At 51.8% G+C, this 27602-nt stretch overlaps 1 protein-coding gene and 1 non-coding gene across 7 annotated transcripts; one reads left to right on the top strand and one right to left on the bottom strand.

Annotated features, from left to right (window-relative positions):
• The first annotated feature begins 1838 nt into the window (after positions 1–1838).
• CARD14 (caspase recruitment domain family member 14) lies at positions 1839–27567 on the top strand. Of its 6 annotated transcripts, none has more exons than XR_009491535.1 (21): positions 1842–4783; positions 6823–7050; positions 8225–8362; positions 9287–9612; positions 11670–11837; positions 12799–12918; positions 13536–13661; positions 14158–14313; positions 15320–15427; positions 16321–16463; positions 16551–16645; positions 18210–18270; positions 18448–18640; positions 20209–20335; positions 20508–20745; positions 21792–21855; positions 22576–22690; positions 23716–23889; positions 25835–25956; positions 26642–26965; positions 27372–27459. XR_009491535.1 is itself a non-coding variant. In XM_010816552.4 (21 exons), the coding sequence occupies exons 2-21, from the start codon at positions 6840–6842 to the stop codon at positions 27565–27567; spliced, it is 2994 nt and encodes a 997-aa protein (XP_010814854.1). In that variant the 5' UTR covers positions 2338–4783; positions 6823–6839. The 6 variants fall into 6 exon arrangements, 4 of the variants coding, with proteins under 4 accessions (XP_010814854.1, XP_010814848.1, XP_024835954.1 ...); XM_010816552.4 differs by having other exon boundaries at positions 2338–4783; positions 22579–22690; positions 26642–26757; positions 27372–27567; XM_010816546.4 differs by having other exon boundaries at positions 2338–4783; positions 26642–26757; positions 27372–27567.
• TRNAG-CCC (transfer RNA glycine (anticodon CCC)) lies at positions 6397–6469 on the bottom strand. The gene has a single exon. It is a non-coding gene; the product is annotated as a tRNA-Gly (tRNA).
• Positions 27568–27602: the final 35 nt, after the last annotated feature.

The following is a 27602-nucleotide window of genomic DNA, read 5'->3' as shown; positions in this document are numbered from 1 at the left end:
GCTTCTACTCGATTATACCTACTTATACGCACACCCTGGGGTGGCTGACAGGTCCCAGGAGTCAGGGGCAGTTGCTTGAGGTTTGAGAGTCCCAGAGAGGTCTGTCTTCAGCTGTCCTGGTAAGGCAGCTTGTCGCTTGAGCTGGCCCTGATTTTCCGAGTTCCCTTTGGTGGAAGTGGGATTCTGTGAACAGACAGGCAGTCCTTGGGAGTCCTACAGTGCTATGGGCATGAGGGGACAGGAGTGGCAGTTGAGCCAGAAGGCGCTCCCAGGACAGGAGCGTGTCACCCACTATGACCCAGCCTTGGGAAGGCTTCCCAGCGAGACCCTGTCAACAGGGCATCCATGGAGACCTGGGTATCTGGAGCTCCCAGAGTTTGAGTTGCAATCTGGAGAGGCAACCCCCTGCCCCCGGCCCCAACCCTTGGCGACTATATCATATAATATCAGACAGCACGCCAGGGTGTAATTGGCTAAAAATAGAAGTCAATATTCCATGAGCCCAAGTATTTTGGTCACTGTCTCCTTGGAGCTAACTAATCCAGGCCATTGACTCCGATCAAAGGAGGGCATTTAGGGTCATTGTTCAGGGCTGGTGTATTTATTTCTCATGTTTTTGAACCTTTAGGCTCAGGCTCGATTTGTATTAAGACGGATATTTTATAAGAAATTTGTGGGGAAACACAGGATTTTATAAATGTGCTCCACTCTTCTTTATGAAGTGCATGTTAAGAAATCCTGTTTTGGGGTTAAGAAGCAGTTTCTTTCCTCATTGATGCAAAACTGGGCCAACCAAGTCTTCTTTCCCCATGTCTCTGCCTTTTCCAGAAGTTACTTCAGCCAGCGCCTGTCATCCTGGTCTGCTCCCATTCTCTCTGTGCCCGGCACACAAGGGTTGGCTCTTCCTCCTAGAACTGAGGGAAAGCAAAAGAGGGGATGCCTCTGCTGGTCTCTGATCGTTGGTCACCTGAACTGTGTCATTTTGAGAGAGAAAGGCAGGGGCTGCCATGAATAATTACGTTTAGGCAAGAAGTGTCCCGGGTGCTCTGGGGCTGATGGGCACCTTATCTGTGATAATTTCCTTCTCTATTTGATCAACCGAATTGATTATTTTCTGAAACAATGAGTTTATGGTTTTTATTGAACCTAGGCTCACTCATTCTAAAAAGTTTAATCAATTAAAGAAAATTGATTTCCTAAAATTCTACCACCACAAATAGCATCAGTGAACAGCATTCCAAAATCTACCTGCTTTATTTCTCTGTCTTTTTCTGTGTTTCTCTGTTTCTGTCTCTCTGTCTCTTTGTATTTCTCTCTCTCCATCTTTCTCTCTCTTTCTTTCTCTCCTACACATTTGAGTGCGCGTATGTGCTCGCGCGCGCGCACACACACACACACACACACACACCAAATGAGAGAAAGATGGACAGATTAGATGGATGGATGAACTAAAATATAGACTGAGGGACTGCTAGAGAGACAGACGCAGGGACATCATTCCATAAACATGAGACCATAAACATTACTGACAATGTTACACATTTTTTTAATGTGACCATTTTTAAAGTGTTTATTGAATTTGCTACAATATTGCTTCTGTTCTATGTTTTGGTTTTTTGGCCATGAGGCATGTGGGATCTTAGCTTCCTGACCAGGAATTGAACCTGAACCTGTTGCATGAGAAGGCAAAATCCTAACCACTGAACCACCAGGGAAGTCCCCACCTGTTTTAAAAGCAAAATTTTAGCTTTACTTACATTTAAGATTATGGTTGAATTGCTAAATGCAATATAAACATTTCCAAGAACAATTACTTCTTTAAAAATTCCTGCTTAAGTTAAGAGATTACAAAAACCATGACAAGGTAGAGACTTTATTTAAAATCTACCTGCTTCCGTGGAGATACGGTTCTGTCACTGGCAGTCCTGAGCCTCTTGGCAACACTTCATCCGTTTTGGGGCTCATCTGATATTCCGACATTTCTCAAAACTTTGGGGAGAAACTTGTTTACCTTTCCGTTGTTTGTATTTTGTGGCTGCGGGTTTTTTGTTGTTCTTGTTTGTTTGTTTACATTTTTTGACTCACTTTGCAAGGTTCTCGAAGAGAGATTGTGAGTTTCTTCCTTCAGCACCTTTCCCATTTGGACTGGTTTTATGTGTGGAATCTGACCCAGAGCCTTTGCACTGGACACGGTGAGAGCTGCAGCACTCACGAGGTTGTCCTCTGAAAAGGCACAAGGGGAACCCCTTGCCTAGGCACCCTGGCACCTGTGTAACACAGTCCTGGTGGTAGTGGGGTTGACTGAGGGGAACGGGATGCTGGACTGAACCAGTGTAGGGGTGGAGTAGGGGGGCTTCCTAGGTGGCGCTGGTGGTAAAGAATCTGCCAATGCTGCCAATGCAGGAGATGCAAAGACACAGCTTTGATCTCTGGGTCAGGAAGATTCCCCGGAGCGGGGCGTGGCAACCCGCTCCAGTATTCTTGCCTGGGAAATCCCATGGACAGAGCAGCCTGTTGGGCTACAGTCCATGGGGTCACAATGAGTTGGACATGACTAAAGCAACTAAGCATGCACACACATGGGTGGAACAGAGGAGGCTGGCAGGGAACACAAATCGGCTGAGGGCAGAAGCACTCAGCTGGATCGGGGCCTCCGGAGCAGGGGATGGGTGCTTGGCTGGGGGCGAAGGGCTGTCACGTGCTTGCAGATTCAGCCTCTTTTGGCCAAGCACTGGGGCTGGGCACCTGATACATTATTGCTGCCACACCTGGTTTTCAGAAGGATAGGCAGGGCCTGAGAAAACAAAGACTATGGCCTTTTGAGGCAGGGCTGGATGGGGCTGGGAAGGACTGCTCCTGGAATTGATCCTCTGTCCTGGGTCCTTGGGTGGTTGACCAGTTAAAGCCTGCCCTGGCCCCAGGTCACCAGTCTGGCAGCCATAGAGAAGATGCGTCTCATTTGGCCCTCCATCTCTTGACAAGCCCACCCACCTCTAGGTGCCAAGAAGTGAATGCTTATTACCCGAGTGACATCTAAAAGAGAACCTCACAGAAGGGCATTGATCATCACAAAAGAATCACTTGGGTGAGATAGGAATTTAGGCATAAATTACATAATGAGGGCCTGGAGACCCCTTGATCATGCAAATCAGGGCCAGTTTCATGGATGTAACCTGTCCCTAGGACCCTGTGCTTGGTCTAACACTCTGCTGTCACTGTCTAGAACTTCTGGAAACTTTTAAAACTAGGGGCCCATGTTTTCATTTTGTACTGGGCTCTGTGGATTGCACAGCTGGTCCTGATGCAAGGTAGGTCATCCCGATTTGAAAGGCCAAACCAAAGAGATGCAGACTTCTACTGGGTAGAGATCCCAGGAGCTCGTGAGCCTTCCATTCAAGTGTGTAGTTGACTGCTTGGACGTGGCCAGGCACTCCAGGACTTGAGCCAGTTTCCAAATTCCCTTTGCACATATGTATTAGTTTTCCAAGGCTGCCATAATAAATTACCACACCGCATGGCTTAAAATGACAGAAATGTATTTGCCCTGAGTTCTGAAAACCAGAAATTCAAAATCCAGGTGCCAGCAGGTCCAGACTCCATCTGAAGGTCTCAGGGAGAATCTGCTCAATGCCTTTCTCTGAGCCTCAGGTATTGCTTGCAATCTTTGGTGACCCTTGGCTTCTATGAGCATCACTCTGATCTCTGCCTTGGTTGTCACATGACTTCTCCCTGTAAGTCTGTCTCTGGATTGCTTCTCTTCTTATAAGGTCACTAAGTCATAAGGGCAAAGGCAATGGCACCCCACTCCAGTACTCTTGCCTGGAAAATCCCATGGATGGAGGAGCCTGGTAGGCTGCAGTCCATGGGGTCGCTAAGAATCAGACACGACTGAGCGACTTCACTTTCACTTTTCACTTTCATGCATCGGATAAGGAAATGGCAACCCACTCCAGTGTTCTTGGCTGGAGAATCCCAGGGATGGGGGAGCCTGGTGGGCTGCCGTCTATGGGGTCGCACAGAGTCGGACACGACTGAAGCGACTTAGCAGCAGCAGCAGCAGCAAGTCATAAGGGATTCAAGGCCCCACCCTAACAACTTTATCTTGATCACATCTGCCATGATTTCCAAATAAAACCACATTCATAGGTACTAGGAGTGAGGACTTCAACATATAAAACCCTAATTCATGGACAAAGTTCAACCTATAAAACCCTGATTCCTAAGCATCCATCAACTGTTCCCTGAAGAAACCAGGAATGAACCACCTAAGGGCAGGACTCCTATTCTTGGCTTGCTCCCTCTTCTTCCTCAACCAGTGAGATCCCCATGCCCCTTTCCCACCCACAACTGTCGGCAGATCCCTCCTTCTGAGTACAAGACTTAGGGGAAGGGTATCAGTGGAGTCTGGCCCCATGGTGACAAAGATACTGTGTGACTATTGCACCTGCGCATTCTCCTTGGTCTCCTAGGGTTCAAAGCTCACTTTCCTTCTACAAGCCTGCTTCCAAGCCCCAAGGAAGCTTTTATAGTTCCTGAGCAGACGATAGGGATCAAAGATCTGTCGAATTGTTTCCTGGAACAGTTTGCATTAGTCTTTGGTGCCGAAACTCAGTTTCTGTGCAAGTCATGCGGCTTGAGATAGATATGAGATCATCTTCGAACGGGTTTTCAGGCTATTCTCGCCCAGCCCCGTCCTGCCGGCACCACACCTGGCCTCAGAGGGGACCCGGGATCCCATCCCACGGCGAGGAGTGCCTGCGAAAACGAATGTGAGCAGTTTTTGGTGAGTCCTCGCTAAAGATGGGGCCCCTCGCGTGGATTGTAGGGGGCTGTCCATGGGGAGAGGACCATCTCCTTGTTTTCTTAGTTTACAAGGGTTGATTTGCTGTAGTTTTCAAGCATTTGTCGTATATAGACCTCTTAAAGAGGTATTTGAGGGATTGCCCTGGTGGTCCAGTGGTTAAGACTCTGAGTTTCCAAGCAGGGGGACAGGTTCAATCCCTGGTCGGGAAACTAAGATCCCACATGCCGTGTGGTACAGCCAAAAGCTTTTTTTAAAATACAGGTATTTGACTCCAGCTGCTCCACCTTGCCATTCCAAATGAAAAGAACCAAATCATAGGAATTCTCAGGTCTGAGAGAAACTCTCCAGCCTGTGCTCAAGATGATGTACACGGACAGTCACTGTGGCACTGCGTGTGTTGGAGAAAAAGGTGAAACAACCTAAGGCCCATCCACAGGAGCACCGACTGTGGTTTCTTAGTATAATTGAATTCAGTACACAGTTTAAAAATAGATCAAGCTGCATGTATCCATTTGCTAAACCTCAAAAAACAGGCTGAGGAACTTCCTTGGCTATCCAGTGGTTAAGACTTGGGCTGTCACTGCCATGGACCCGGATCTGATCCCTGGTGGGGGAACTAAGATCCCACAAGCCACATGGTATGGCAAAAAGAAACAACAAAAAAATAAACAGGCTGAGTGTAGAGCCATGCCCAGTACCACACTGTTTATGGGGTTCCCGGGGGCATATGACAAGATGCCCTGTGTTATTTTGGACACACTCATATGCATCACATGGTCCAGAAGTTACCTGTGGGAAGAGAGCAAGGGACAGGACCTGGAGACAACAGAACTGGGCTGTCTCTAACTGTGTGTCCTTAAAAAGGAGACCAGGTACAAAGTGTTAAGATGGGTTGAATCTGTGTGACTGGTATATGGATATTTTAAATCATTTGCAGGACTTTTTTAGGATGCTTAAAACAGGCTGCAGGTTAAAAGCATCTTATTTAGATGTATCAGTGGGCTAGTGACTTTGTGCCAGGGTTGGAGGGAGGAGAGGGGCTCAGGTGAGGGCACACCTGTGGAGGTGACTCATTACAAAGCCAGGGAGCATCTGGAGTGGGTTCTGTGGCTGGCAGTCTGGGCAGGGGGTCCTCTGAGGTCCTCTTAACATAAGGTCTTGTGCTTGGATGTGATTGTGTCTCCCCTTTCCCCAATCACCCTTTCATGAGATATTAACCTCACAGATATACTGTCTGTTTATGCACATCTGTGCTTTATATGGGCTTCTCAGGTGGCGCTAGCGGTAAAGAACTTGCCTGCCAAAGCAAGAGACGTAAGAGACCTGGGTTCGATCCCTGGGTCAGAAAGATCCCCTGTAGGAGGAAACGGCAACCTACTCTAGTACACAGAAGAGTAAGAATTTTTGCTCAAGAATCGATTTCTGACCCCTTGGGGGCTCTGTCACACCTATTAAGAATGCACGTTCTAGATCCATCTGGTTTGTTTTGTTTTTTCAATGAGACAGATTTTTATTTTATTTTTTGTTTATTTGGCTGTACCAGGCCTTAGCTGTAGTATGCAGGATCTTTAGTTGTAGCATGTGGGATCTAGTTCCCTGACCAGGGATTGAACCTGGGCCCCCTGCATTGGGAGCACAGAGTCTTAACCACTGAACCGCCAGGGAAAGCCCCATCCATATGGTTTGTAATGTCACCCTCATTCAGTACACCCATTCCCCAGGCCAGGGGCAGCTTCCTGAGATTTAAAGGCAAATCCAGTCTCCTGAATTCAAAAGAAACCCCGTTCTGCTTGCTCTGCTCCTGGTTGAGGGGTTGACTTGATATCAACAAGAAGGATGGACAACATCCTCCTGCTGGTCACAGGACACCTGGGCCAGAGCGAGTGTCATGACCTCTCTGAATTGGTCATTTCCTCCCTACTGCTGACTTGGGGAAGAGGGTTTGGATGGAAAGACCTCCTGGACAGGAAGCTGTGTCTCTCTGACCCCAGCCCTCCGTGGCCACCCTTCCCATCCAGGGTCCTGAGGCCGGGCCATGGCAGAGCTGTGCCGCACGGACTCCTCGCTGACCTCCCTGGATGAGGAGGTGTTGTGGGAGATGATGGAGGACCACCGCTGCAGGATTGTACGCAGCATCTTCCCCAGCCGTCTCACCCCCTACCTGCGCCAGGCCAAGGTGCTGGACCAGCTGGATGAGGAGGAGGTGCTGCACAGCCCCAGGTTCAACAACACAGCCATGAGAGTCGGTGAGGACCTGTGTCCCAGCCCACTGCAGAGCCGGCTTGGCGCAGGTGGTGCTGGAAAGGCCTGTGTGAGGGCAGGGGGTGAAGGACCTTGAAGTGACCCGAGGTCAGGTCATGGGACTGGGTTAGTGCCCCAGAAATGCCACCACAGATGACTACAGACTGGGTGGCTTAAAACTGCAGAAGCATCTTCTTTCACACCGTGGAGGCCAAAAGCCTGAAATCAAGGTGTCAGAAGGGCTGAACTCCCTCTGAAGGCTCTAGGGGAGAAAACCGTTGCCTTTTTCTGCTTCTGGTGGCCCCAGCATCCTTGGTTTGTGGCTACATCACTGCAGTCTCTGCCTCTATCATCACATGTCCTTCTTTCTGTCTTTTCCTTTTTTGTCTAAGAATGTTTGTGATTGGATTTATGGCCTACCTGCATAACTCAGGAGGACCTCCTCTTGAGATCCTTACCTTAATTACATCTGCAAAGCCTTTTCTGAACAAGGTCCCATTGGCAGTTTCCAAGTGGACATAACTTTGGGGGCCACAACTCAACCCACTCCAGATGTCTTTGGAGCTGATTCTGATTGTCTGACTAGCTGTGTTTATTTGTTCAAAAACAGGAAAGCTTCATCATATGAAGTTGTTAGGAGAATGGAATGAGTTACTCTTTATCAGATACTCATCTCAAAGCCTGGGCCTTCAAAAACAGGCAGTAAGTGGTAGCTATCAATATGCTAGTATTTGTGCCTGTTGCCTAATGACCATTACATAGGGGAGAAATTAATTCAAGCTGAGAGTGATGGGATCTAGGTGGGCTCGGAAGGCCCGAGCCTCTCTGGGACTGGACCCTGGGCACTGCTACTTGCTTCTTTCTTCCCACCTGCTTTGTACATGTGTGTACGCATGTGTCCACAACACACCTGGGAGAGGTCTGGAGAGCAACGATTATCCCTTTGAGTCTTTTATTCTCAACTCTTAGCACTTGGGTTGTAGCAGTTCCTCAACAAATATCAGCCTGACCCCTTTCGAGTCTGACCACCATCATGGAAGTAGTAAATCAACCCTGGAAAACTGCTTTGACCTCCTGATTCCTAGATGTGCAAGGATGACCACCACCCTGCTGTACTCTGCTTCCTTCATGGGAAGCCCAGCCAGTACCTGGCTAGCTAAGACTGTTCTCTCTCCCAAGGGTACTTGCTGGATTTGCTAAAGACTCGAGGCAAGAATGGGGCCATTGCCTTCCTGGAGAGCCTGAAGTTTCACAACCCTGATGTCTACACCCTGGTCACCGGCCTGCAGCCCAGCGTGGACTTCACAAACTTCAGTGGTGAGATCTGGTGATATAACCAGGGGTGAGGAGGTGTCCCTCCTTGACTGTAGGCTGTTCCAAACTGGGCAGACATTCCTGTCCCTGTGCTCCAACCACACCCCCCAGACTGTGGGGGGTGAGGAGACCCTCCACACAAACACTAACCCTAGTCAGGGTGGGTAGGCAGAGTCCATGACCTTGGGTTATAAATGAAAAGCTTTGTTTCTAACTATCCAACACCAAGAGCAGACCCCTCACAGGGCATGAAACCTGCATCTGCGAGGCGCAGGCAAAGAGGTAGTGTGTCCTTTCCTAGAAAACCTTTACCTTGAGGTGCTTGAGGCAGAAGGGAACCGGTCCCCACTCGGTCCTGCCCAGTCCCGCCCAGCTCTGGCTCTTGGGAGGGGCCAGTGGTGGGAAAAAGGAGAGGAGCTGCTAAGTAAAGACTTATACCGGCCAGGTGGGAGACGAAGTCTTGTTTATTAACTGAGTCATTTTAGGCTTCTCTAGAGGAGCTGTTGAGAGATTTAGGTATTTGAAGGGGCAGGGCGACATCACTCAAAACTGTTGGTAAGAAAGTGTTTCAGCCTATTTGTCATCACAGCCCCTATTTATGGGATTCAGGGTTCTGTTATACAGATTCATGTTCTTTGTTATGTTTTCCTTAGGATGACATGAGAATGAACATCGAGCAAGGTTCAGCTGATGGTGGCAGGGGATGGGGAGTTAGGTTTAAACAGCCAGGTCCCACAGGGAAGCCAAGAAAGGGGACAGAAATCACCTGTCATGCTATTTATTTAGCCAAAATATTGAGTCCTATTGAGCCTGGAAGCATTTACGGTGACCCACAGATTAGGGTGGGGGCCCTGCTTGAGAGTGTGGGTGCAGGAAGCAAGACCCTGCAGGATGAGGAGCCCTTGGCCTACCTGCCCTGTCCCTCAGGGCTCATGGAGACGTCCAAGCTGACCGAGTGCCTGGCTGGAGCCATTGGGAGCCTGCAGGAGGAGCTGAGCCAGGAAAAGGGGCAGAAGGAGGCACTGCTGCGGCAGTGCCAGCAGCTGCAGGAGCGCCTGGACCAGGCCGAGGCCCGCGCTGAAGGCCTGCGTCAACTGGAGGCCGACCACAGCCGCATGAAGCGCGAGGTCAGTGCCCACTTCCACGAGGTGCTGAAGCTGAAGGACGAGATGCTGAGTCTCTCGCTGCACTACAGCAACGCGCTGCAGGAGAAGGAGCTGGCCACCACACGCTGCCGCAGCCTGCAGGAAGAGGTAACAGCTCGGGGTGCCCATCCTGACCTGCTGCTCCCCACTCTGGGCCTTCGCACTTGCTGGCCTATCTCCTGGAACCCCTACTCCCACTCCCTGCAACACCCCTGCAGGATACTTCTCCACCAGGGTCCCCTCGAATAGGCTATGTGGTCTCAAGTCCACCCTGCCTTGCAATCACCTGGTCTGTGAAGTGCCCACGATGGGGAGCCCTCCTCCCCGTCCTACCTCTGGGGGACTGTCTGGCTATTCTGGGAGTGGTGGCTGTTACGGAATAGTGGAACCACCCAGCCCTGCTCCCCTCCAACTGCATCAGTAACCAAAGGGACTTCTTTTGTCTCCTTTATCTTTCTCAGCTGGTCCTGGATACAGATGGGAGAACAGGAATGTTACTAGTGAAGCCCCCTCAGACCCCAACAGTCTTTTACTCATATTTCTGTTGGGGATAATTATTGTATCTTCTTATTGATCTATAAGAGTTCTTTATGGAAGATAGTCATTCCTTGTCATTTTGGCATTTGCCTTTAACTATGGCATTGTTTGATTTTAGTTTTCTAAATTTTATTTGGAAAGAATTTTGAATTTACCCAAAAACATACAGATAAACATACAAATACAAATACATCCACATACCTTTTCTTTATCACTGTGCTCTCTCTCTTTTTCTCCCCATGCGTACACACACTTTTTCCTGAACTACTTGAGTTGAATGCATCATGGTCCTTTATCCCCAAACATTTTGATGTATATTTCCTAAAAATAGGATATTCTCTTATATAATTGTGGTGCAGTTGCCAACTTCATAAAATTACAGTCATATAATCCTTAAATCTACTGTATGTGTTCCAGTTTTATAGTTGACCTAAAGTACATTCTTTATGGCATTTTCCCTCTACTCCAGGATCAGGTATTGTACCAAAGTTGACAAAGTACTCTTACTATTACTCCCTGCAGCTGGGGGGTATGGGAGAGGTGTTTTAAGGCCAGCAAGCACCCTAGCTTCATGTTGACACCTCCCCCTGGACTTAGCCTGACCAGTGATTCTTGCCTGAGCACATCTTTACTCTGGTGGCTGCAAAATGATGAGCCCCATCTCCAGTGCTCCCCCTGGTGACCAGTTGGCCCTCAGCATCCTGACTGTGAGAGGTAGCCCTTCCTTTCCCCACTTGTGCATCTGTTATTGGCACAGATGCGTGGATTCCTATCTCCAATAATCTGTAACATGTTATTGTCTTTGGTTTGGTGCTCAAAGTGTCCTAGATTTGGCAGTGGGAACCCCTTCAATATGTTGTGTCCTGGGACATGACATGCCGTTGAGTTTTCTTAGCACTGACTTTCTTTGCATCATCACAAGATATTTCAGGATCATCTCATACCCACTCCACCTCAGCTCCAAAGTCAACCCTTTCTTCAAGGGGCCCCAGTTCCTTTCAGTGACCACTGGGCTCTAGGTATGCTCATTGCTACTGGGGTGTCTTTGCTCCTCAGCCGTTTTAGCAGAGAGGACTAGGAAACATGCACATAGATACACAAGTACACACACCTACAGACATGCGTAGGCACATATGCATGCAGGTATGCATGGACACACACATGTGCAGAGTTTAGAAATCATGAGTTCACACCCAAACCTCTAATTCCGGTAGATCCCCCGGGGTTTCTTCTTGCTGCCTCCCACTTCACCTGACATGTTTAGTGGAATGTGGAAAGGCGGAGAAGCAGGGCCATGCTGGAGGAGGCTTAGTGGCCATTCATCCCTGGCTGCACTGGCTGTCAGATCCAAGAGCTGATGGCAAGGGCTCCTTTCTCTGTTCCTGGGGACCTCAGCTCAGTGATTTAACCCCTACACCTCCCAGTAAGATAAAGCTAAAATGCTTTTATCATCCTACAGGGACTATTCGTTAGGTAAAACCCTTTATGGATTTTGAAATCTTGGGAGAGGGACCTTTTTGAGTATGAAAAGCATCATCACAAAGGAGAAAGGCTGAGGACCACACCCGGCTCCTGGTCTAGTGGAGAAACAGCAGTGACCTTCTCCTCCTCCTTCTCCTCTCTGGCAGCTGTATCTGATGAAGCAAGAGCTGCAGCGAGAGAAGATGTCTTCTTCCTGTGAGCGGGAATTTCGAGAGCGGTCCCTGAAGATGGCCAGCGACCTGGAGCCTGGAGACGAGGAGCTGAGCCGCCTGAAGGAGGAGAATGAGAGGCTCCGCTCCCTGACCTTCAGCCTGGTGGGTCCTGGTGCCCCCAAGGTTCAACTTCCTGCCCTGGTCTCCCCCCAAGGCTCAGCTTCCTTCCCTGGTGGCCAGCAGGTAGTGTCACTGGCCTTGGCCTGTGGCTTCCAGACTGTGGGATTTCTGACAGGTGGTTCCACTGAGGTGTAGCTAAGGTCTGGGTGAGATGAAACCTAGTGACTCGTCCTCACCACCCCTTCTCACACCCCTCCTTCCTGTTCTTTCCAGACCCCATATGCTGGCAAAATTGAAAGCTATTGTGCATGTATTCAAAAGTCTTAGCTCGTTTGCTGCTGCTATGTTGTTTTGGAGTAAATAGAGGCTGATTATAATTGATGAGATTAGCTTTAAGGTTATGGAAGGGGGGAACTTTCTGCCTGCAAAGTATTCCACCATCCTGCTCAGGCAGGCACGGGGGAGTGAGGAACTGTAAGATGCAGAGAAGTTCGTGTCGCCAGCACCCTGAAATTATGCAAATCATCTGCCTCTCCTCTGCAATAGGTATCAATAAATACCTATTTTTTGAACTAGCCCTTCGACAGACGTTCATGGGGTGTGGGTCACCCGGCCCGAACTGTGCCATCGTTCAGAAAAGTGAGCGTGAAGAGGGAATGCCTCAGCCCTTGATATTCGCCCTCCTGGAAGCCTCTGCCTTTGCATCTATTGGGAGCAGGCTGAAACTGCCAAAAAGAAGGAGGCGCTTTACTACCCTCAGAGGCTTTCAGCTGCCTGTACTTTGTCTTCTAGCCACACTCACGTGGACCCGAAATGCATGTTCCCCATTTTGATTGCTGACCTTGCCTTTTTTCCTGCCTGATGTGCAGTAATAAAGCTAAATCCGTCCCCACACCCGGACTCGAAGCTTCCTGCCTCCTGTCCTGGGGACGAGATGATGGGGATGTTTCCCTGGGGCCTTTGGGGAGGTCAGGGTCCCTGGGCTGACATCTCTTTGTGCCAGGCGGAGAAGGACATTCTGGAACAGAATCTGGACGAGGCCTTGGAGAGCAGGCAGGAGCTGGTGGACCGCATCCACTCTCTGAGGGAGCGGGCGGTGGCCGCTGAGAGACAGCGAAAGCAGGTGACACTGCTGGGCCGTGTTTAGGGGCCGGGCTGCTTGGATGAGGAAGCAGATTCTTTAATCTATACTGAGCTTAAAACCAACTTTGCCCAAGAAATGCATTGGCCTGTTTGCTTATTCCTTTGTCAAACTAGACTGGACACCAATTCAGAATCCAATGCTAAAGGCCACGTCCACTTTGTGGGGTGATGAGAAAATAGGTCAGGCAAACAAGCGATTAAAACAGAGTGATTTCCAGTGCGTGGGGGCCCCAGGGTGAGAGCCAGGGATTTATTTAGTTGCTGTAAAAAGCAAGGGGAGGATGAGAGAAAGGAGACAGTGGAAGAGAATGAGGTGGGCAGAGGGAAAATAGGTATGCCTTTTGGGACATGGAATAAACAAAACACAATTTGACATGCATGACCCATGCATATTTTGATGATCAAATTAAAATATAATCAACACAGTAACTCTAGATGCACCTGAAATCTAGCACTTAAGAAATGAGCGTCAATTCACCTTATTTCCTCTTGAGAACCACTTCCCTCACTTCTCCCCGAGGCTCCCCCACCCCCATCCTCAGCCCTACCCGCGGAGTCACTGACCTCCGTGGGCCATGTTTGTCCCCCTCCGTCCAGTACTGGGAAGAGAAGGAGCAGACCCTGCTCCAGTTCCAGAAAACCAAGGTGGACTGTGAAATCTACAAGGAGAAGATGAATGCCCTGCAGAGCCAAGTGGTCGAGCTGCAGAAGGAACGAGACCAGGTACCCAGCGGGAGGAGTGAGGGGCTGGCCTGGGTGCCGGGCTGAGGGGCTCCGAGGACCGAAGGTGCAGTCCCCGAGGGGTCTCAGGAGGGTTGGGAAGGCCACTCTGGGTGTGGCTTATTGCTGGCTAGCCAGGTCACCTGACCTCAATGGCAGCAGGTTCCAGACTTGAGGTCTCTCTCCTTGGTCCCCAGGATGTTTCTCAGCTCCCCGCCACTGTTACCTGTTGCCATGCCTGCTGTACATCATCTTCCCTCCTTTCATTTCTAGCAGGAGGTGTTTGTGTGTACCCCCTTATTGACTGTTACTGAAACTGCTCGCTTTTACATGAATCATAAATGGTGGTAAGCCACAGAACAAGCTGTGTGTGTTGCACACCAGAGAGTCCAGGGTAAACACAGGCCAGAAACAGGGGCTTTCTCTGGCTGGACTCCTGCGACACACCCTCTTTATCCTCTGGACATTGATCCTTTCTGTCTTCCATCTCGGCTCCCAGGCCTACTCGGCGAGGGATGGAGCCCAGATGGAGATTTCTCAGAACCTGACCGAGAAGGACGCCCTCCGCAGGAAGGTGTTTGAGCTGATGGACCAGGTCTGCGAGCTGCGCCAGCAGGTCCAGCGGCTGCGGGTGCAGGCCGACTCATCACCGGGGGTGAGCGCTGCTGGGGGTAGGATGCAGGTGTCAGGGCAGACCCGAGCCAGCCGCACGGGCCTGCTGGCACCACCGGATTCAGCTCTGTCCACAGTGCTGGCTCCTGTGAGGTGTAGTGTGATCAAAGGTTGATGGTATCCAGTGGGGTGGGCTGAGTCTGCTTCTGCATCTCTTTTTATGCTAATACTATGCAAGTCATAGAAGGGTTAGCTTGGTGGAAGGTTCTGGAACCTGGAATGTGCGGCACTCAATGAAGAAAGCAAGCTTAGGAAGCTGTGCAGGTAGTCACTTGGTCTAGTGGGTGATGTCTTCCTGGGATGCTTGAAAGTAAACTACCTGAGAGCTGAGTGATAGAAACGAAGGAAGCTGCATTCTCAAAGAACTAAAATTACTGTAAAACCTCTAATTATGGTCTTGCCAGCAGCTCCAGTTCCAGACACCCTGGTGGGTGGGCAAGACTCTAGAGGTGCCCAGGGACACCTGGGAAGCACAGCCAGACCCTCCCCTCCCTAAGAAGGGGTCCCAGCCGTTCTTCCCTCCCCCACTTGCCACATCAAACATGTTAAAAAATATATACATATGCATGGAAAAGAGACTGACGAATAGATAGCAAACTGCTGGCTGCTCTATTTCTGAGTGTGGGAGGATGGGTCAATTTTACTTTCTTCTCTAATTGGCCTATTCCTCCCCACCAATGTTCTTTGTGGACTATGTATAGATATACATATAGTATCTATTATTTGTATAACCAGGAGAGAATAACATGTATTATCCAAAGGGGATAAAATGCGGTCACCAAGCTGGTTGTTGCATGTCCCATTGGTGGCCAGCTCCCACAGCACCAGTTGTCCCAGGCTGGGAGAAGGGGACATAAATGTTTTGCCTTGAAGCCCAAGAAAGGAAACCACTCAGGAAGCTGGAGATACAGGGGTTGCGACTCGGTAGAAACTCCAAGAGCAACCTAGGATATTCCCCGAATTAACCAGCCTGTCTGGGTCTTTGGCAGCCCAAGCAGGAGGTGGGGGCCAGGGAGCCCTGTCCGAAGGGGAAGCAGCGGCTGGTGCGTATGTTTGCCCTCTGCCCGCGGGATGACAGCAACGGCAGCTCCTCTGAGGTATGGCCGGTGCCTCCACCACTGCTGGGGCTGGACCAGACCTCGTCTATCAGGACAGAAGAGGGTCTGACATGTAGGAGATGCTTAAAGATGTTAAAGAAAGGCTTATCAAGTGAACAGGGGAGCTGCAGCTGGATCTACATATTTCACCTGCATCCTCCAGTTCCACGATCTGCATCTTGCATGTTTCCACCCCGTCAGCACGTGACCCTCACTAGCCAACAACTTAGCCTGTCTGGCCTCGGTTGCTTTATATGTAAAGTGGGACAGTGCGTGTGCTCAGATGCTCAGTCACATCTGACTCTGTGTGGCCCCCGTGGACTGTAGCCCACCAGACCCCTCTGTCTATGGGATTCACCAGGCAAGGATACTGGAATAGATTGCCATTTCCTTCTCTAGGGGATCTTCCCGGCCCAGGGATCAAAGTTGTATCTCTTATGTCTCCTGCATTGGCAGGCACATTACTTACCACTAGCACCACCTGGGACACCCCAAAGTGGGACAGTGCTACCCACCAGAGAGATTTATCATTAAGAGCTAAGTGATACAGGTGACTTCTTTGGTGGTCCAGTGGTTAAGATTCTGCACTTCCACTGCAGGGGGGTGTGGACTCAGATTCCATATGTGAAAGGGTGGCCAAAAAACTTAACAAATAAAGAACGAAGCAACGTAAAATCTAGAAGTAGCTAATAGAGTACCCAACACAGAGTAGGTGCTCAAGTAATGTGGCTTGGCTCTTTGCTCCTCCTTCCCCTCCTCTGGCCTCCTCTACCCTGTCAGTGGGAGGCTGTGGCTTATTATCATTACACTCTACACAGTAGAGGCAACAGGGATAGTGTCCCAGGGGATCCCCATGAGAGCCCCGTGGTGACTTCTGCTGTGTCCTCCCCCAGTCTCAGCTCTGGTCTGACCTGAGTGCCACATCCAGCCGAGAGCTGGTGGACAGCTTCCGCTCCAGCAGCCCTGCGCCTCCCAGCCAGCAATCCCTGTGCAAGCGGGCCACAGAGGACTTCTGGGAAGACCCATGCTTTTCCAGGTAGAGTGGGGCTGTGGACAGGATCAGGTGGCTCCAGCTGCCCGTGGCTCCCTGGGACATTGACTTCCATCTTCTTATGCTTTGCAGCGGCTGCCCAGAAATCCTGGAGGTGGACCAGGGAGGCTCCCTGGGTGCTAAGAAGAGCAATGCAGACTTGGATTTTGAGATTGTAGACCGGGCAGGTGAGTGTACCCCCAAACCTCTGCAGCCACCCCACCACCCCTAGCTGGGCTGGCAGAGCCAGGAAGGAGAAGACAGGGATTTTCAGGGAGGCAGGTGATACACCCCAGGGGAGGGGCAGAGAGGAGTGAACCTGACTCCTGCCCTAACCTGAGCTTCTGGGAAAATCCAGACAGCCTGGCAGTTCAAACCAGTGTCCAGATGTGCTGTGTTTACTGACTTTCCTTTTGTTTTCACCTGGAGGCTAAAGGAGTTGCATTCACCTCCACATCCAGCTCAGCATAAAGTTCAGATAGCTCCAGACACACACGTCCTCTCTCTGTCCTTCCCTGCTCTGACCCACGGACACTTGGGCCTCCCAGTGATACCAGAGGGCAACCGGCTTCCATCCTCACTGCTCCTCGCTGAGGTGCCTGCTGGGAACATTTCTGCCGCATGCTGGCACCTGAGACATTCCCATTTCTCCTGTGGCTTATTCCTCATATTTGTCACTTAACTGGTCCTGTCTCCTTCTCAAGGCACAGGCCCCTCACGGGCCTTGCCCTCCGCCTTGGGCCTTGCACAGAGCGGGAGCTTAGCATCTTGTCTGAATTTCACCTCACGGCCTCCAGGGAGTGCGTGTATCCCCACGCTGTCACCTGGCAGCCCCTTCAGGACTGATGGCCTCAGGCTTTCTGTGGGTCACGTGACCAGAAACCTTGCCTCTTACAAATTCATTGCCATTTTTATTTATAACAGAGGCTCCACCCCAGATATAACCAACCTGGATGTGAGATCACAAACAGGATGAGTCAATGCTCTTTTTTTTTCCTTTTGTCATGACTGTGCACCAAGTCCTGGTTTATCAAATACATTGGGAGTGTATAATTTCACTTGGCTTTGACTGTGAGCACGAGTGTATGTTTATCTGTGAGCTGGGCACAGGCTGCCTGCAACTGGCGACCACTAGCTGTCTGAGAGGCCGCTGGTTCTCTGAGCAGCTCAGGAGGCAAGAAGGGCAGCCTTACGTGCAGGGAGGCTGACACCTGGGCTAGGGGCAGCCCATCTGCCTCAGATGGGCTTGGGGAGACTCTGAGGACATTTAGCCCTGCAGATTGCCAACTCAGAGTCCTGCTGTGGCCAGCTTGGGAGCAGGGTGCCCTGGGAGTCAGGAGGCAGCCAATGACCAGTGCCAGTGGTGGCTGCCACACAGAAATACAGGCCCAGAGTTATGCCAGATTTGATTTCTCAAGTGAAGACAGAAATCCAGATTCCAGATTCCCTATTTTGTAAAATGCTAGCAACTCAAATACTGCAAAAGGACACAATGTAGATTAAACCCTGATAAATGCATCTCCCCACCAGCCTCCTCTATTTTAGCAGAGGTGAATCAAGGTTCTGGGCATCAAGGAAGGGAGGGGCAAGAGAAGGTTCTGCCTCAGCAAAACACAGAATAAGTAGGGGGGGTGCCTGCGGCAGGGGCAGAGGTGACACTGAGGTTGCACGGGTGAGCCAAAACTCCTTCTGAAGTGGGGTGACCTTGAGGGCTGGCCCAGCTCCATACCTGAGCCCCTGGCTTCCTCCTAGACCTCCCTGAATCTGAGAACAGCCTGCAGCCGTCTTCTGGGGACCTCTATCTCTCCGCCAGGTGAGCAGAGGGCTGGGGCTAGCAGGTGGCAGAGCAGAGTGAGGACTGTGTTCTCACTGTCAGCCTGTTTGAGGCTTGGGAAGGAGAATTCCAGAATGCTGGGACTAGAGGGGACCCAGGGGGAGACCCAAGCTCCTGCTCAAGGACACCTGAGCTCTGGCCCCTCCCTTCCTGCAGCTGCTTCCCAGTGAGGCGGAGGCCGGCCCGCAAGATCCTGAGCCAGGTCACCGTGCTGGCCTTCCAGGGGGATGCGCTGCTGGAGCAGATAAGTGTTATTGGCGGGAACCTCACGGGCATCTTCATTCATCGGGTCACCCCGGGCTCTGCGGCAGATGAGATGGCTTTGCGCTCCGGCACCCAGATTGTCATGGTGAGTGTGGCACCGGCCCCTCGAGCCCCGAGCATCCTCTTGAGGGTAGGGTCAGCGTGAGGGGCAGGTAACCCAGGCAGCCATGGATTCAACTTGACAAAAATGGATTACTGGATTGGTCCACGCTCTTTTCTTGGGCTGACATAAAACAGAGTAACACAATGACTAGAGAGACTGTCCTGGTGACTCTCATCAAAACCCTGTGCCCTTCTCCACCCTGACATCCTTGAACTCGAGGGTGACCTACAAGCTGTTGAAGGCTGGACTATGCACCAGCTGAGCAGGCTTTGGGGATGAAGCAATCTTGGCCCAGGAATCTTCTGATAGAGATTACGAAAGATTCTGATGTGGGCTTTTTTTTTTTTTTTTAATTGTAATAATCTTACTGTCACTTCATGTGTATGTGTTAAAATACACATACTAAAATTCACAATTTTAACCCTTGGGGACACACAAAAAATTTTTTTACTATAAAATATCCATTAAACTGCAGAAAACAAAAATGTACAACCTAATTATTATTAAGTGAGCACATGGACAGGGAGGTCACTTTGATGTTACCTAAAAACATCACTGATTCAATGGACATGAACTTGGGCAAGCTCCAGGAGATGGTGAGGGATAGCAAAGCCCAGCATGCTGTAGTCCATGGGGTCACAAAGAGTCAGACACGACTTGGCGACTGAACAGCAGCAACAACAAAAGCAGAATTATTAAGCATCAGGCCTTTTAAGATTAGCAGGAAATTTGAAAAACAGGCATCACCAATTCCTTCCAGGGTAGGGGGGTGTAGAGGGGGTGCAGGGCTGAGAGGGGGAGGGAGGGGCTGCACTGTCAATCAGGATTCCATGGACCCCACGGCTTCTCCCCACTATCCATGGGCTGAGCTGAGTTCTCCTCTGTCTCGAATGATCACACACAGAGCTCCTGACGTAAGCATCAGCCCACCCAACACAAAAGCCCTTCGTCACACTTCTAACAGTCCTGGTGAGATTCTCAATTGTCAGCTCACATTGTGGTTAAAGCAACAGATCCCCTTTATGAGACAGTCCTGATACTTGAATGGGGCCAATTCCGTTCTAATAGCATTAAAAACATCTCTGTTTTTCTCATTGTAAACATATCTACTCTCCTAAACCAAAACAACACTGGGAACAAATGGATAAGAGTGGATAAGAGCCCTGTGGATTTCACAGCTGGGGAAGGGTGACATGAGGGGTGCCCTGGCATCTGGTGGGTGGATGTCAGAGAGGTGTGAAACATCCTGCAGGGCCCAGGATGGCCCCAGTTGTCCTCAGTCCCAAGCTGAGGACTCTGCTCCAGAATGCTCTAGAATGGAGCATATTGGAGAGCGGAAACTAGGCGCCCAGTGGCGATCTAAGTACCTGATCCGGGGTGGGAATGTGTGTAGCCTGGAGACCCTGCATCAGGGTGTCCTGACACAGGGCTCTGATAGGGGCAGATGGGTGTCTGGGAAGCAGTGAGTCTCCTGCAGGGCACATGCCTGCACTCAGACCGCAGCTGCAGAAACCTGGTCAACAGAAGTAACCCTCATGATCTTCCATCAGGTGGATTACGAGGCAACTGAGCCCTCGTCCAAGGCTGTCCTGGAGGGCATGACCCTGGAGCGGGCTGTCGGACTTCTCCAGAGGGTGAATGGCTTCTGCTGTCTGTCAGTGAAGGTCAACATGGAGGGTACACACTCCCCTATCCTCTCCACCCTCCCCCAGAGGCCACCGATGCCAACGCTCCCAGCTCACTGCAGAGCCAGGCTGCGCCCCAAGTCCACAGTGGCCCCCAAAGCAGAACTGTCCTCACGGGGCGTCACGGCCTTGGGCTTACCTGTTCCCATGTCCTCTTTGATCAGGTTATAAGAAGCTGGTCCAGGACCTGGAGGCCAAAGTGGCCACGTCAGGGGACTCCTTCTATATCCGGGTCAATCTGGCCCTGGAGGGGCGGGCGGAGGGAGAGCTTCAGGTGCGCTGCAACGACATCCTGCATGTCACAGACACCCTGTTCCAGGGCAGCAGCTGCTGGCACGCCCACCGTGTTGGCCCCTACAGCACCAAGGGCACCAAGCATGGCACCATCCCCAACTACACACGGTGAGCAGTCGTCCTGGCCTCCCACACCCGAGAGAGAGCCCAGGAACCTGCCCGGGGGAGAGGAGGGGACACTGCCTGGCCTTGCTTAGCCAGGAGGTCCCCTCCTGCCCTGGAGAAACAGCCTTCCCGAGGCTCCCTTCACTGCCCAGGGATATGGGGTGGGGCACCTCCAAGAAGTGGAATCTCCAATGTGCGACCCGCCAGGTTCACTGCTTAGATGGGCTTCCTTTGTGAAAAGGGATGGACCTGAGTCCTAGAGCATTCTAGGGTATGTGGGACCAGTTTCTCATCCTCAGCACTATGGATGTTTGGGGCTGGCTCATCGTTTGTTGTGGGGGACCGTCCTGGGCACTTTGGAATGCTGAGCAGCATCTCAGCCTACACCCCTGGATACCAGTAGTGCCCCTGGCGCCCCACCCCTGCTAGTGCTGACAACCTAAAATCTCTCCAGACATTGCCAGTGTCCCCTGGGGGAAGGTGACCCATCGTGCAGGTGTGTCCAGGACTATCAGAAAGCCCCGTGTCCTGGGGAACCCCCTCAGTCCCGGGCCAACTGGGACAGCCAGTCACCCTTCCTGGGAGCAACAGTTCCCCTGCTCAGAATCATGCTCTGTAGTAGATCAACCATAAGGCACCAAGCATGGTGTCTCGTCCAGCTCCTCTCAAGCCTCACTGCAAATTCTGCCACCTGGAGATCAGACTCAGCAGATGCAGGGAGAGGCCTGAGACTCTGCATTTCCAGGCCCTCTCTGGGTGGTGCCAGGCTGAAATCCTCAGGCCACACTGGGACTAGTGAGGTCCTGGAGTGATGGCCTCCACCCCACTCAGACTGTGTTGCCTGGACCCTCCCTCAGAACAATTCAGTTAGCATCTCCAGGGGCGGGCTGGGGCTCTGCAGGTGTTTAAGAACACCAGGGGACTACTGGGCTGCTGGGGTGAATGACCGTGGTGGGGGAAGTGGGGATGTCCCAGAGCACTGTGCAGGGGCCCACCTCTCCCGTCCAGCCCTCCCTGCAGCTGGGCTGGGGTTGTTCTCCTCCACACAGGGCTCAGCAGCTGCTCATCGCCCTCCTCCAGGACATGGCTCATCAGAGCACCGTGACCCGCAAGGTGAGGTGGGGAGCTCACCCGGTCAGTCCAGGTCCTAGACAGGGGATCCCCCTTGAGTGAGCTCTGCCTCTCCCCCGACTGGCCTTCCTTCTCTCCCAACTCACATCATCCTGAGGGAGGGGCCCAGTCAACCCCTCCTTCCATCTGCAAAATCATAGCCCTACCTGGGGTGGGCTGGAAAACTGTGGGCACTGACTGAGGGTCCCACGTGGAGAGTGTAGGCTGCTGACCTGAGGTGGGCTGACCTGGTGTGTCTCTTCCCCGCCGTTCAAACCTTCACTTGGGTCTGCATACTGCCCAGCCTGCAAGATCTATTATGTGCAGATATATTGTGTATGCTCCCTGCCTCTTGCTCCCAGGTCACCCCATTTGCCCACTATGTGCACCCCACTCTTATTCCCCACTGAGGCTGGGCACCATTAGGTTGCCCCGACACAGAACACTCAGCTGCCCCTGAGCAAGGCACTAGGGCAGCCCCCAGGATCATGGCAGGGCTAGCCTGGGGGAACCCTACTCTTCCTTCCTGCCTCCCACTCCCTGCCTTCCGTAGGGAGGGCTCAGCCTGAGGACTCTCTTTGGCCACCCCTCATCTCCCATCCTCTGCCATGGGGCCTGGGCCTCCTGATTGTTCAGTGGGCGCAGCCTGGGGCCAGAGATCACCCTGAATTTGGGGGGGAGCAGGCCTCCAGCACTGTTTGACGTTCCTTCTCCCTCATCCAGCAGTCGTCTGGGGGAGCCCAGAAGTTGGTCCGCATTGTCAGTATGGACAGAACCAAGGCCAGCCCTCTGTGGTCAAGCTTTGAAGGGAGCCAGTTGGACCCGAGCCGGGTAGAAGGTGAGGTGGGTGGAGCTGGTGGAGGGTCTTCAGGGGCCACAGTGGTTGGGCAGCTTGGTCAGGATACCACCACTCATCTAGGCCAGAATCTGTTTTAAGAATCATAATGGATGTCTATGTGCCCTTCTGGAAAGCAGTTGTTATACACTCTTAGTGACCTTTAACTGATGCTCCTACTTCTGTAACCTACCCCAAAAGATGGTCCGAAGCCCCTGGTACAGTCATCTGGACAGCAGTCCTTTTAGAATAGTAAAGTCTAAATACTCTCCAAATGCCCAACACTCCACAAACCAGTGGGCCCTCAGACAGCTGCTGTTTTTAAAAGTCCCAGGGAATATAGCAGTTGGGGTGGGGGACAGTGGTTGTGACAGGGGCCAGCACAGCACAGACCCCTGCGCAGGTAAAACTGTGTGATGAGATAAGCAGAAGTGAATTTAGAGAAAGGTAAACCATTTTGAGTTTATTTTCTTGAAAAGTGCTTTGAGTGCCCGTGTCCTTAGTCACTTCAGTCATGTCTGACTCTTTGCGACTCTATGGCCCCCAGGCTCCTCAGTCCACAGGCAAGAAAAGTGGAGTGGGTTGCCATGCCCTCTTCCAGGGGATCCTCCCAATCCAACCTGCATCTAATATTACTGAAATGACCAGGAGAGGAGAGAGGGAAGGAGGGAAGCACTGGGATCATGTGTCCCTGAGGATGAGGCTAAGGAAGAAGACACAGGAAGCTTCCAGACTGTTTGGAAGGATAAACTCAGGTTTTCTATCCTCCCTGTGAGCCAGACAGGGAAAAGAGTTTAAGCTGCAGCCTATAAAGGTGATCCTAGAGAAGCAGGACATCTAATCAGCAAGTACAAAGAAACCAGCCAGGGCAGGTGTGGAGGCCATGGTGCATCGTGCAGGAGCCCGGTGTACCCGCGTTACTTCAGGGGCTGGGCTGCAGCAGTGAGCAAAGCAGACACAGGCCGTCCTGGGGGCGGGGGCTGCTGCAGCCCGGCACCCAGCCCACTTGCGGCTCCTTCCTCCCACAGACCCCTCCACCGTGTGCTTTTGGACCGAGAGCTGCTTCACCCTGGTGCCCTACACCCTGGTGCACCCCCACAGGCCCAGCCGGCCCCGGCCTGTGCTCTTCGTGCCCAGGGTGGTCGGGAAGATCCTGATTGAGAAGCTGTGCCTCTTCCAAGGGTTTAAGAAATGCCCAGCAGGTACGCTCTCACCTGGGAGTCCCACCTGACTGTCAGGTGGCGAGGCGAGGCCTTTGCAGAATGCTGTATCTGCTTTCAAGGGGGTGGATGACAGAGGAGTGGCCAAAACAAAGGACCACAAACCAGGGGGCTTAAAACAGCAGAGATGTATTCTCTTAGTGTTCTGACGGTTGGAAGTCTGAAGTTAAAATGTCTCCACAGGCTGCCCTTTCTCCAAAGGCTGCGGTGGAGGGCATCCTTCCTGCCTCTGCCTGCTCTGGTGGCTGATGGTGGCTTGTGACTCTAACACTGATCTCTGCCTCCTCATCTGTGTGTCCCTCTGCCTTCACATTACTTTCTTATGAGGAGCCAGTCATTGAATTTCAGACCACCCTACTCCAGTACAACCTCCTCTTAACTAACAGCATCTGCAAAGATCTTATTTCCAAATAAGGTGAAAATCTGAGGTTTCAGATGGCCATGGATTTGGGATGGGGGAGGGGTGGGGCAAAGCACAGCTCTGCTGGCAGCTAGGTTTGTACTTCATGGAGTCATACAACCAAAGGGCTCCATCCACCTACCCAAAGCCACTCAATATAGAGCCATTGAGATGAACTGGCCAGTGGGAATCCTGGGTCCCAGTGGCCCTGCTCTGCAGGAAAGGTGGCTCAGCTGGCTGGAGGGCAGGAGTTAGCTCCTTGGCACTTTCTTCCGTCCAGAGAGTCGGGTTACAATGTGAGGGTGAACAGGGCCCTGTTCTTTTCTCCTGGAGTTCACAGAGGGGACAGAGGGGAGCAAGTGTGGGCCACACAGTTCCTCCAGTGAGCACCAGCTGTGTGTCAGGCTCTGTGCAGAGGGTTGCAGGCCCTGGGTGTCTAGTCTGCGCCTCTGGAGACAGACACCTAAACACGTGGCAGGCTGACTTGTCTAAGCTCCACAAGTGGCCCAGAGGGGAATTCTTTGGAGAGGGGTAGGGGTGAGGGTGGGGATGACAGGCAGGCGTTTGTGAGCAGAGCAAGGCAGTCCAGGCTGCCTTGCAGAATGTGCAAAGTGCTGAGGTAGGACGGGGAGGAGGCGGTGGGTGCCTGGAAGTGCCGTGGGCTAGGGGATGGGATCAGGCCTGATCTTTGAATGCCTGTTTTGAAAGCAGAATAGAAGACAGACTGGAGAAGCTAAAGACCACTGGAACACTCGGGGCCAGAGGTGGTACAGCAAAGCCACAGCAGGGAAGAGAGGGTAGTCCCAGGAGCTGTCTGCAGGGTCTGGTGGTGCTCTGGAGGGTGGAAGCTAGCAGGATGGCACATACGATTCTCACTTGGGAGAGTGGGTGCTATTCAGGAAGAAGGGAAATGTAGGGGTGTGTTCTAACATGTTTATACAGGGCAGGAGTTCTCAGCCTGGGCATGACATTCAGGGTCCTTTTCTATTGTGGGCTGTCCTGTGCATCACAGATGGGTAAGATACCTGGGCCTCAACCCACTCCATGCCAGGAGCAGAGCCCCTCCCCCAAAGCTGTGACAGTCAGAAATGTCTCCAGACATTGCCAAGTGTCCCTTGGGGGCGAAATTGCCCCTGGTTGAGAACCACTGATTTAAGGGCTTGAAGGGATTTTTGGGTGTAAGAAGTTGCATATGTAAGTTTGGGGCTTGGGAAGTGATGGGAGAGGGGTTTATCTACATCTGTCTATCCTTCCTTCTTTCCCTCCATCCTTCCTTCCACCCAACCTTCCATCCATCCACTCACATCCTGGCATTGACTGGGCACCCGCTGTGTCTGAGTTTAGGGTGAATGTGCAGGGCACAGACTCCTCCAAGCAGACAGAGCAGGGTCAGGTTTATAAAGAGGAAACCCTAGCAAGAGCTTTCCCTAGAGCTCACAGGGGTCTGCGGGGGTGGGGGGGGTGTTCAGCACGGGCTCTTGAGGGAGCAGCTGAGTGTGTGACATCCCCATCAACTGTCACCTTCAGAGTACTTGAGCCAGGAGGAGTATGACACCTCCAGCCAGAGAGGGGACATCATCCAGGAAAGAGAGGCATCCGGTGGCCTCTACTGTGTCACCCGCAGAGCAGTTGAGTCCCTCATGGGAAAGGTAAGGGGTTGGGTGGGGGTTGGGAGGAACTCCATCTCCAGAGGAGGGCGGGGGGAGAAGGCAGGAAGGGCCAACCTCCAGAGACCCCTGGAGCACCCAGGATTGGTGGTTAGCTCATCTCTGGCTCCATCACAGAAAGATCAAACCCTGTTTCTGCCATGTGAGGTCCATGTGACCTTGAGCAAGACTTAACTTCCCTGAATCTGTTTCCTTGACACAGATGTTTAATAAACATTTGTTAAATGAATGAATAAAATGGAGATAACACTCCATGTTTTAAGGTTCAGACAAATATATGAAAAGCTCACGGAGAATGATAAAATTTTCTGTTGATACAAAGCAGTTAGGAACAGCTATGATCCAGAGGCCCAGTGGCCCCATCTCCTTCTAACCCCCAAAGAGGCTGATGGAGCCACCAACTCCTAGGGTTTGAGCTCCACACAAAGCCTCCCTCAATCCCAGTGGCCTCTGATTTTTAATTCAGAAGTGAAAAGTCAAATGGATGGAAACTTTTAAAACTGTACAGGAAACATGCTCATATACAAAGGGGCATGCCCAAATTCTTTCCCCATCTCCTTTGCAAACTTCAGTCCTGCCTGTATGCTTCTCTCCATGTTTCCCCTGAGTGTGGGCTCCCCTCGTGTCCTCTGAGGCTAAGGCTGACTTCTCTCCCCACGTCCCCCAGAACACCCACGCCCTCCTGGACATCCAGCTGGACAGTGTCTGTGTCCTGCACAGGATGGAGATTTTCCCCATCATTATCCATGTCTCCATCAATGAGAAGGTGGCAAAGAAATTCAAGTAGGTGCACCCCTGGGGGCCGGTGGTGGGGTTTGAACAGGCTCTGGAACTCCCCGTGAGGCCCACGGTGAACATGTCCGGAGCCTGTGTCGGGGTTTCCAGGATCTCACCCTGTGCCACCCCCTGAGTGTCACAGATCAGTTCTCCCGCAACATCCAGGACAAAGGTCCTGCAGCCAGCCCCCAGGAGTAACCCAGAGGACAGTAAGGTGAGACCCTAGAACCTGACCTCGGCTAAGTCCATACATTTCCTGGGGTACAGTTAACAGTCCAACCATGTTAGGTGAGGACAGAGACTGAAAAACACTACTTGGTTCATAACTGGGACAAACCCAGATGTCCTGCTGCTTCCTTTATAATTTGAGAACTGAACTTGTAAACTAGACCACCTTCCATTAGTACAACATCATCTAGGGCCCCAATTGTATTTTCTTCATGAGGGGCTGGGTTACCTCTAATCAGGCCACCCATGTCTAGGGCATCTAGACAGCTGTTGCATCATCGGTCCACCCAGGCCCCTAGAATTCCAAGCTGGCAGCTGATTTCTGGGGCTCTGTGTCGGGAGACAGGTGCAAAACTCTCCCTAAGCCACCCTCCCATCTCCGGCCCTGGCAGGAAGGCTCTGCAGCGGCTAGGTACCACAGAGGACCAGCTCCTGGAGGCCGCCAGGCAGGAGGAGGCTGAGCTGGATAAAGTGCCCTGTCTATATAGCAGCCTGGCCCCCGAAAGCTGGAGTGACCTGGATGCCCTGCTCGGCTGCGTCCGCCTGGCCATCACGGATGAGCAGAGGAAGGTCGTGTGGACAGAGTAGAGGCCTTGCTGATGGCCCCTGTGTCATGAACAAAT

Source organism: Bos taurus, chromosome 19 (assembly GCF_002263795.3).
Source record: "Bos taurus isolate L1 Dominette 01449 registration number 42190680 breed Hereford chromosome 19, ARS-UCD2.0, whole genome shotgun sequence".
Taxonomy (NCBI): Eukaryota; Metazoa; Chordata; class Mammalia; order Artiodactyla; family Bovidae; genus Bos; species Bos taurus.
The sequence above is the reverse complement of the archived record's forward strand: the minus strand, read 5'-3'. Positions and strand labels throughout refer to the sequence as shown.

Bases quoted from the DNA above. Each gene is read 5' to 3' on its own strand.
- CARD14 (NM_001205901.1), top strand. From the start codon at position 6,840: ATGGCAGAGCTGTGCCGCACGGACTCCTCGCTGACCTCCCTGGATGAG. The intron at 8,363-9,286 runs GTGAGATCTGGT...CCTGTCCCTCAG, and splicing joins GGACTTCACAAACTTCAGTG to GGCTCATGGAGACGTCCAAG. The intron at 14,323-15,325 runs GCTGGGGGTAGG...TGGCAGCCCAAG, and splicing joins CATCACCGGGGGTGAGCGCT to CAGGAGGTGGGGGCCAGGGA.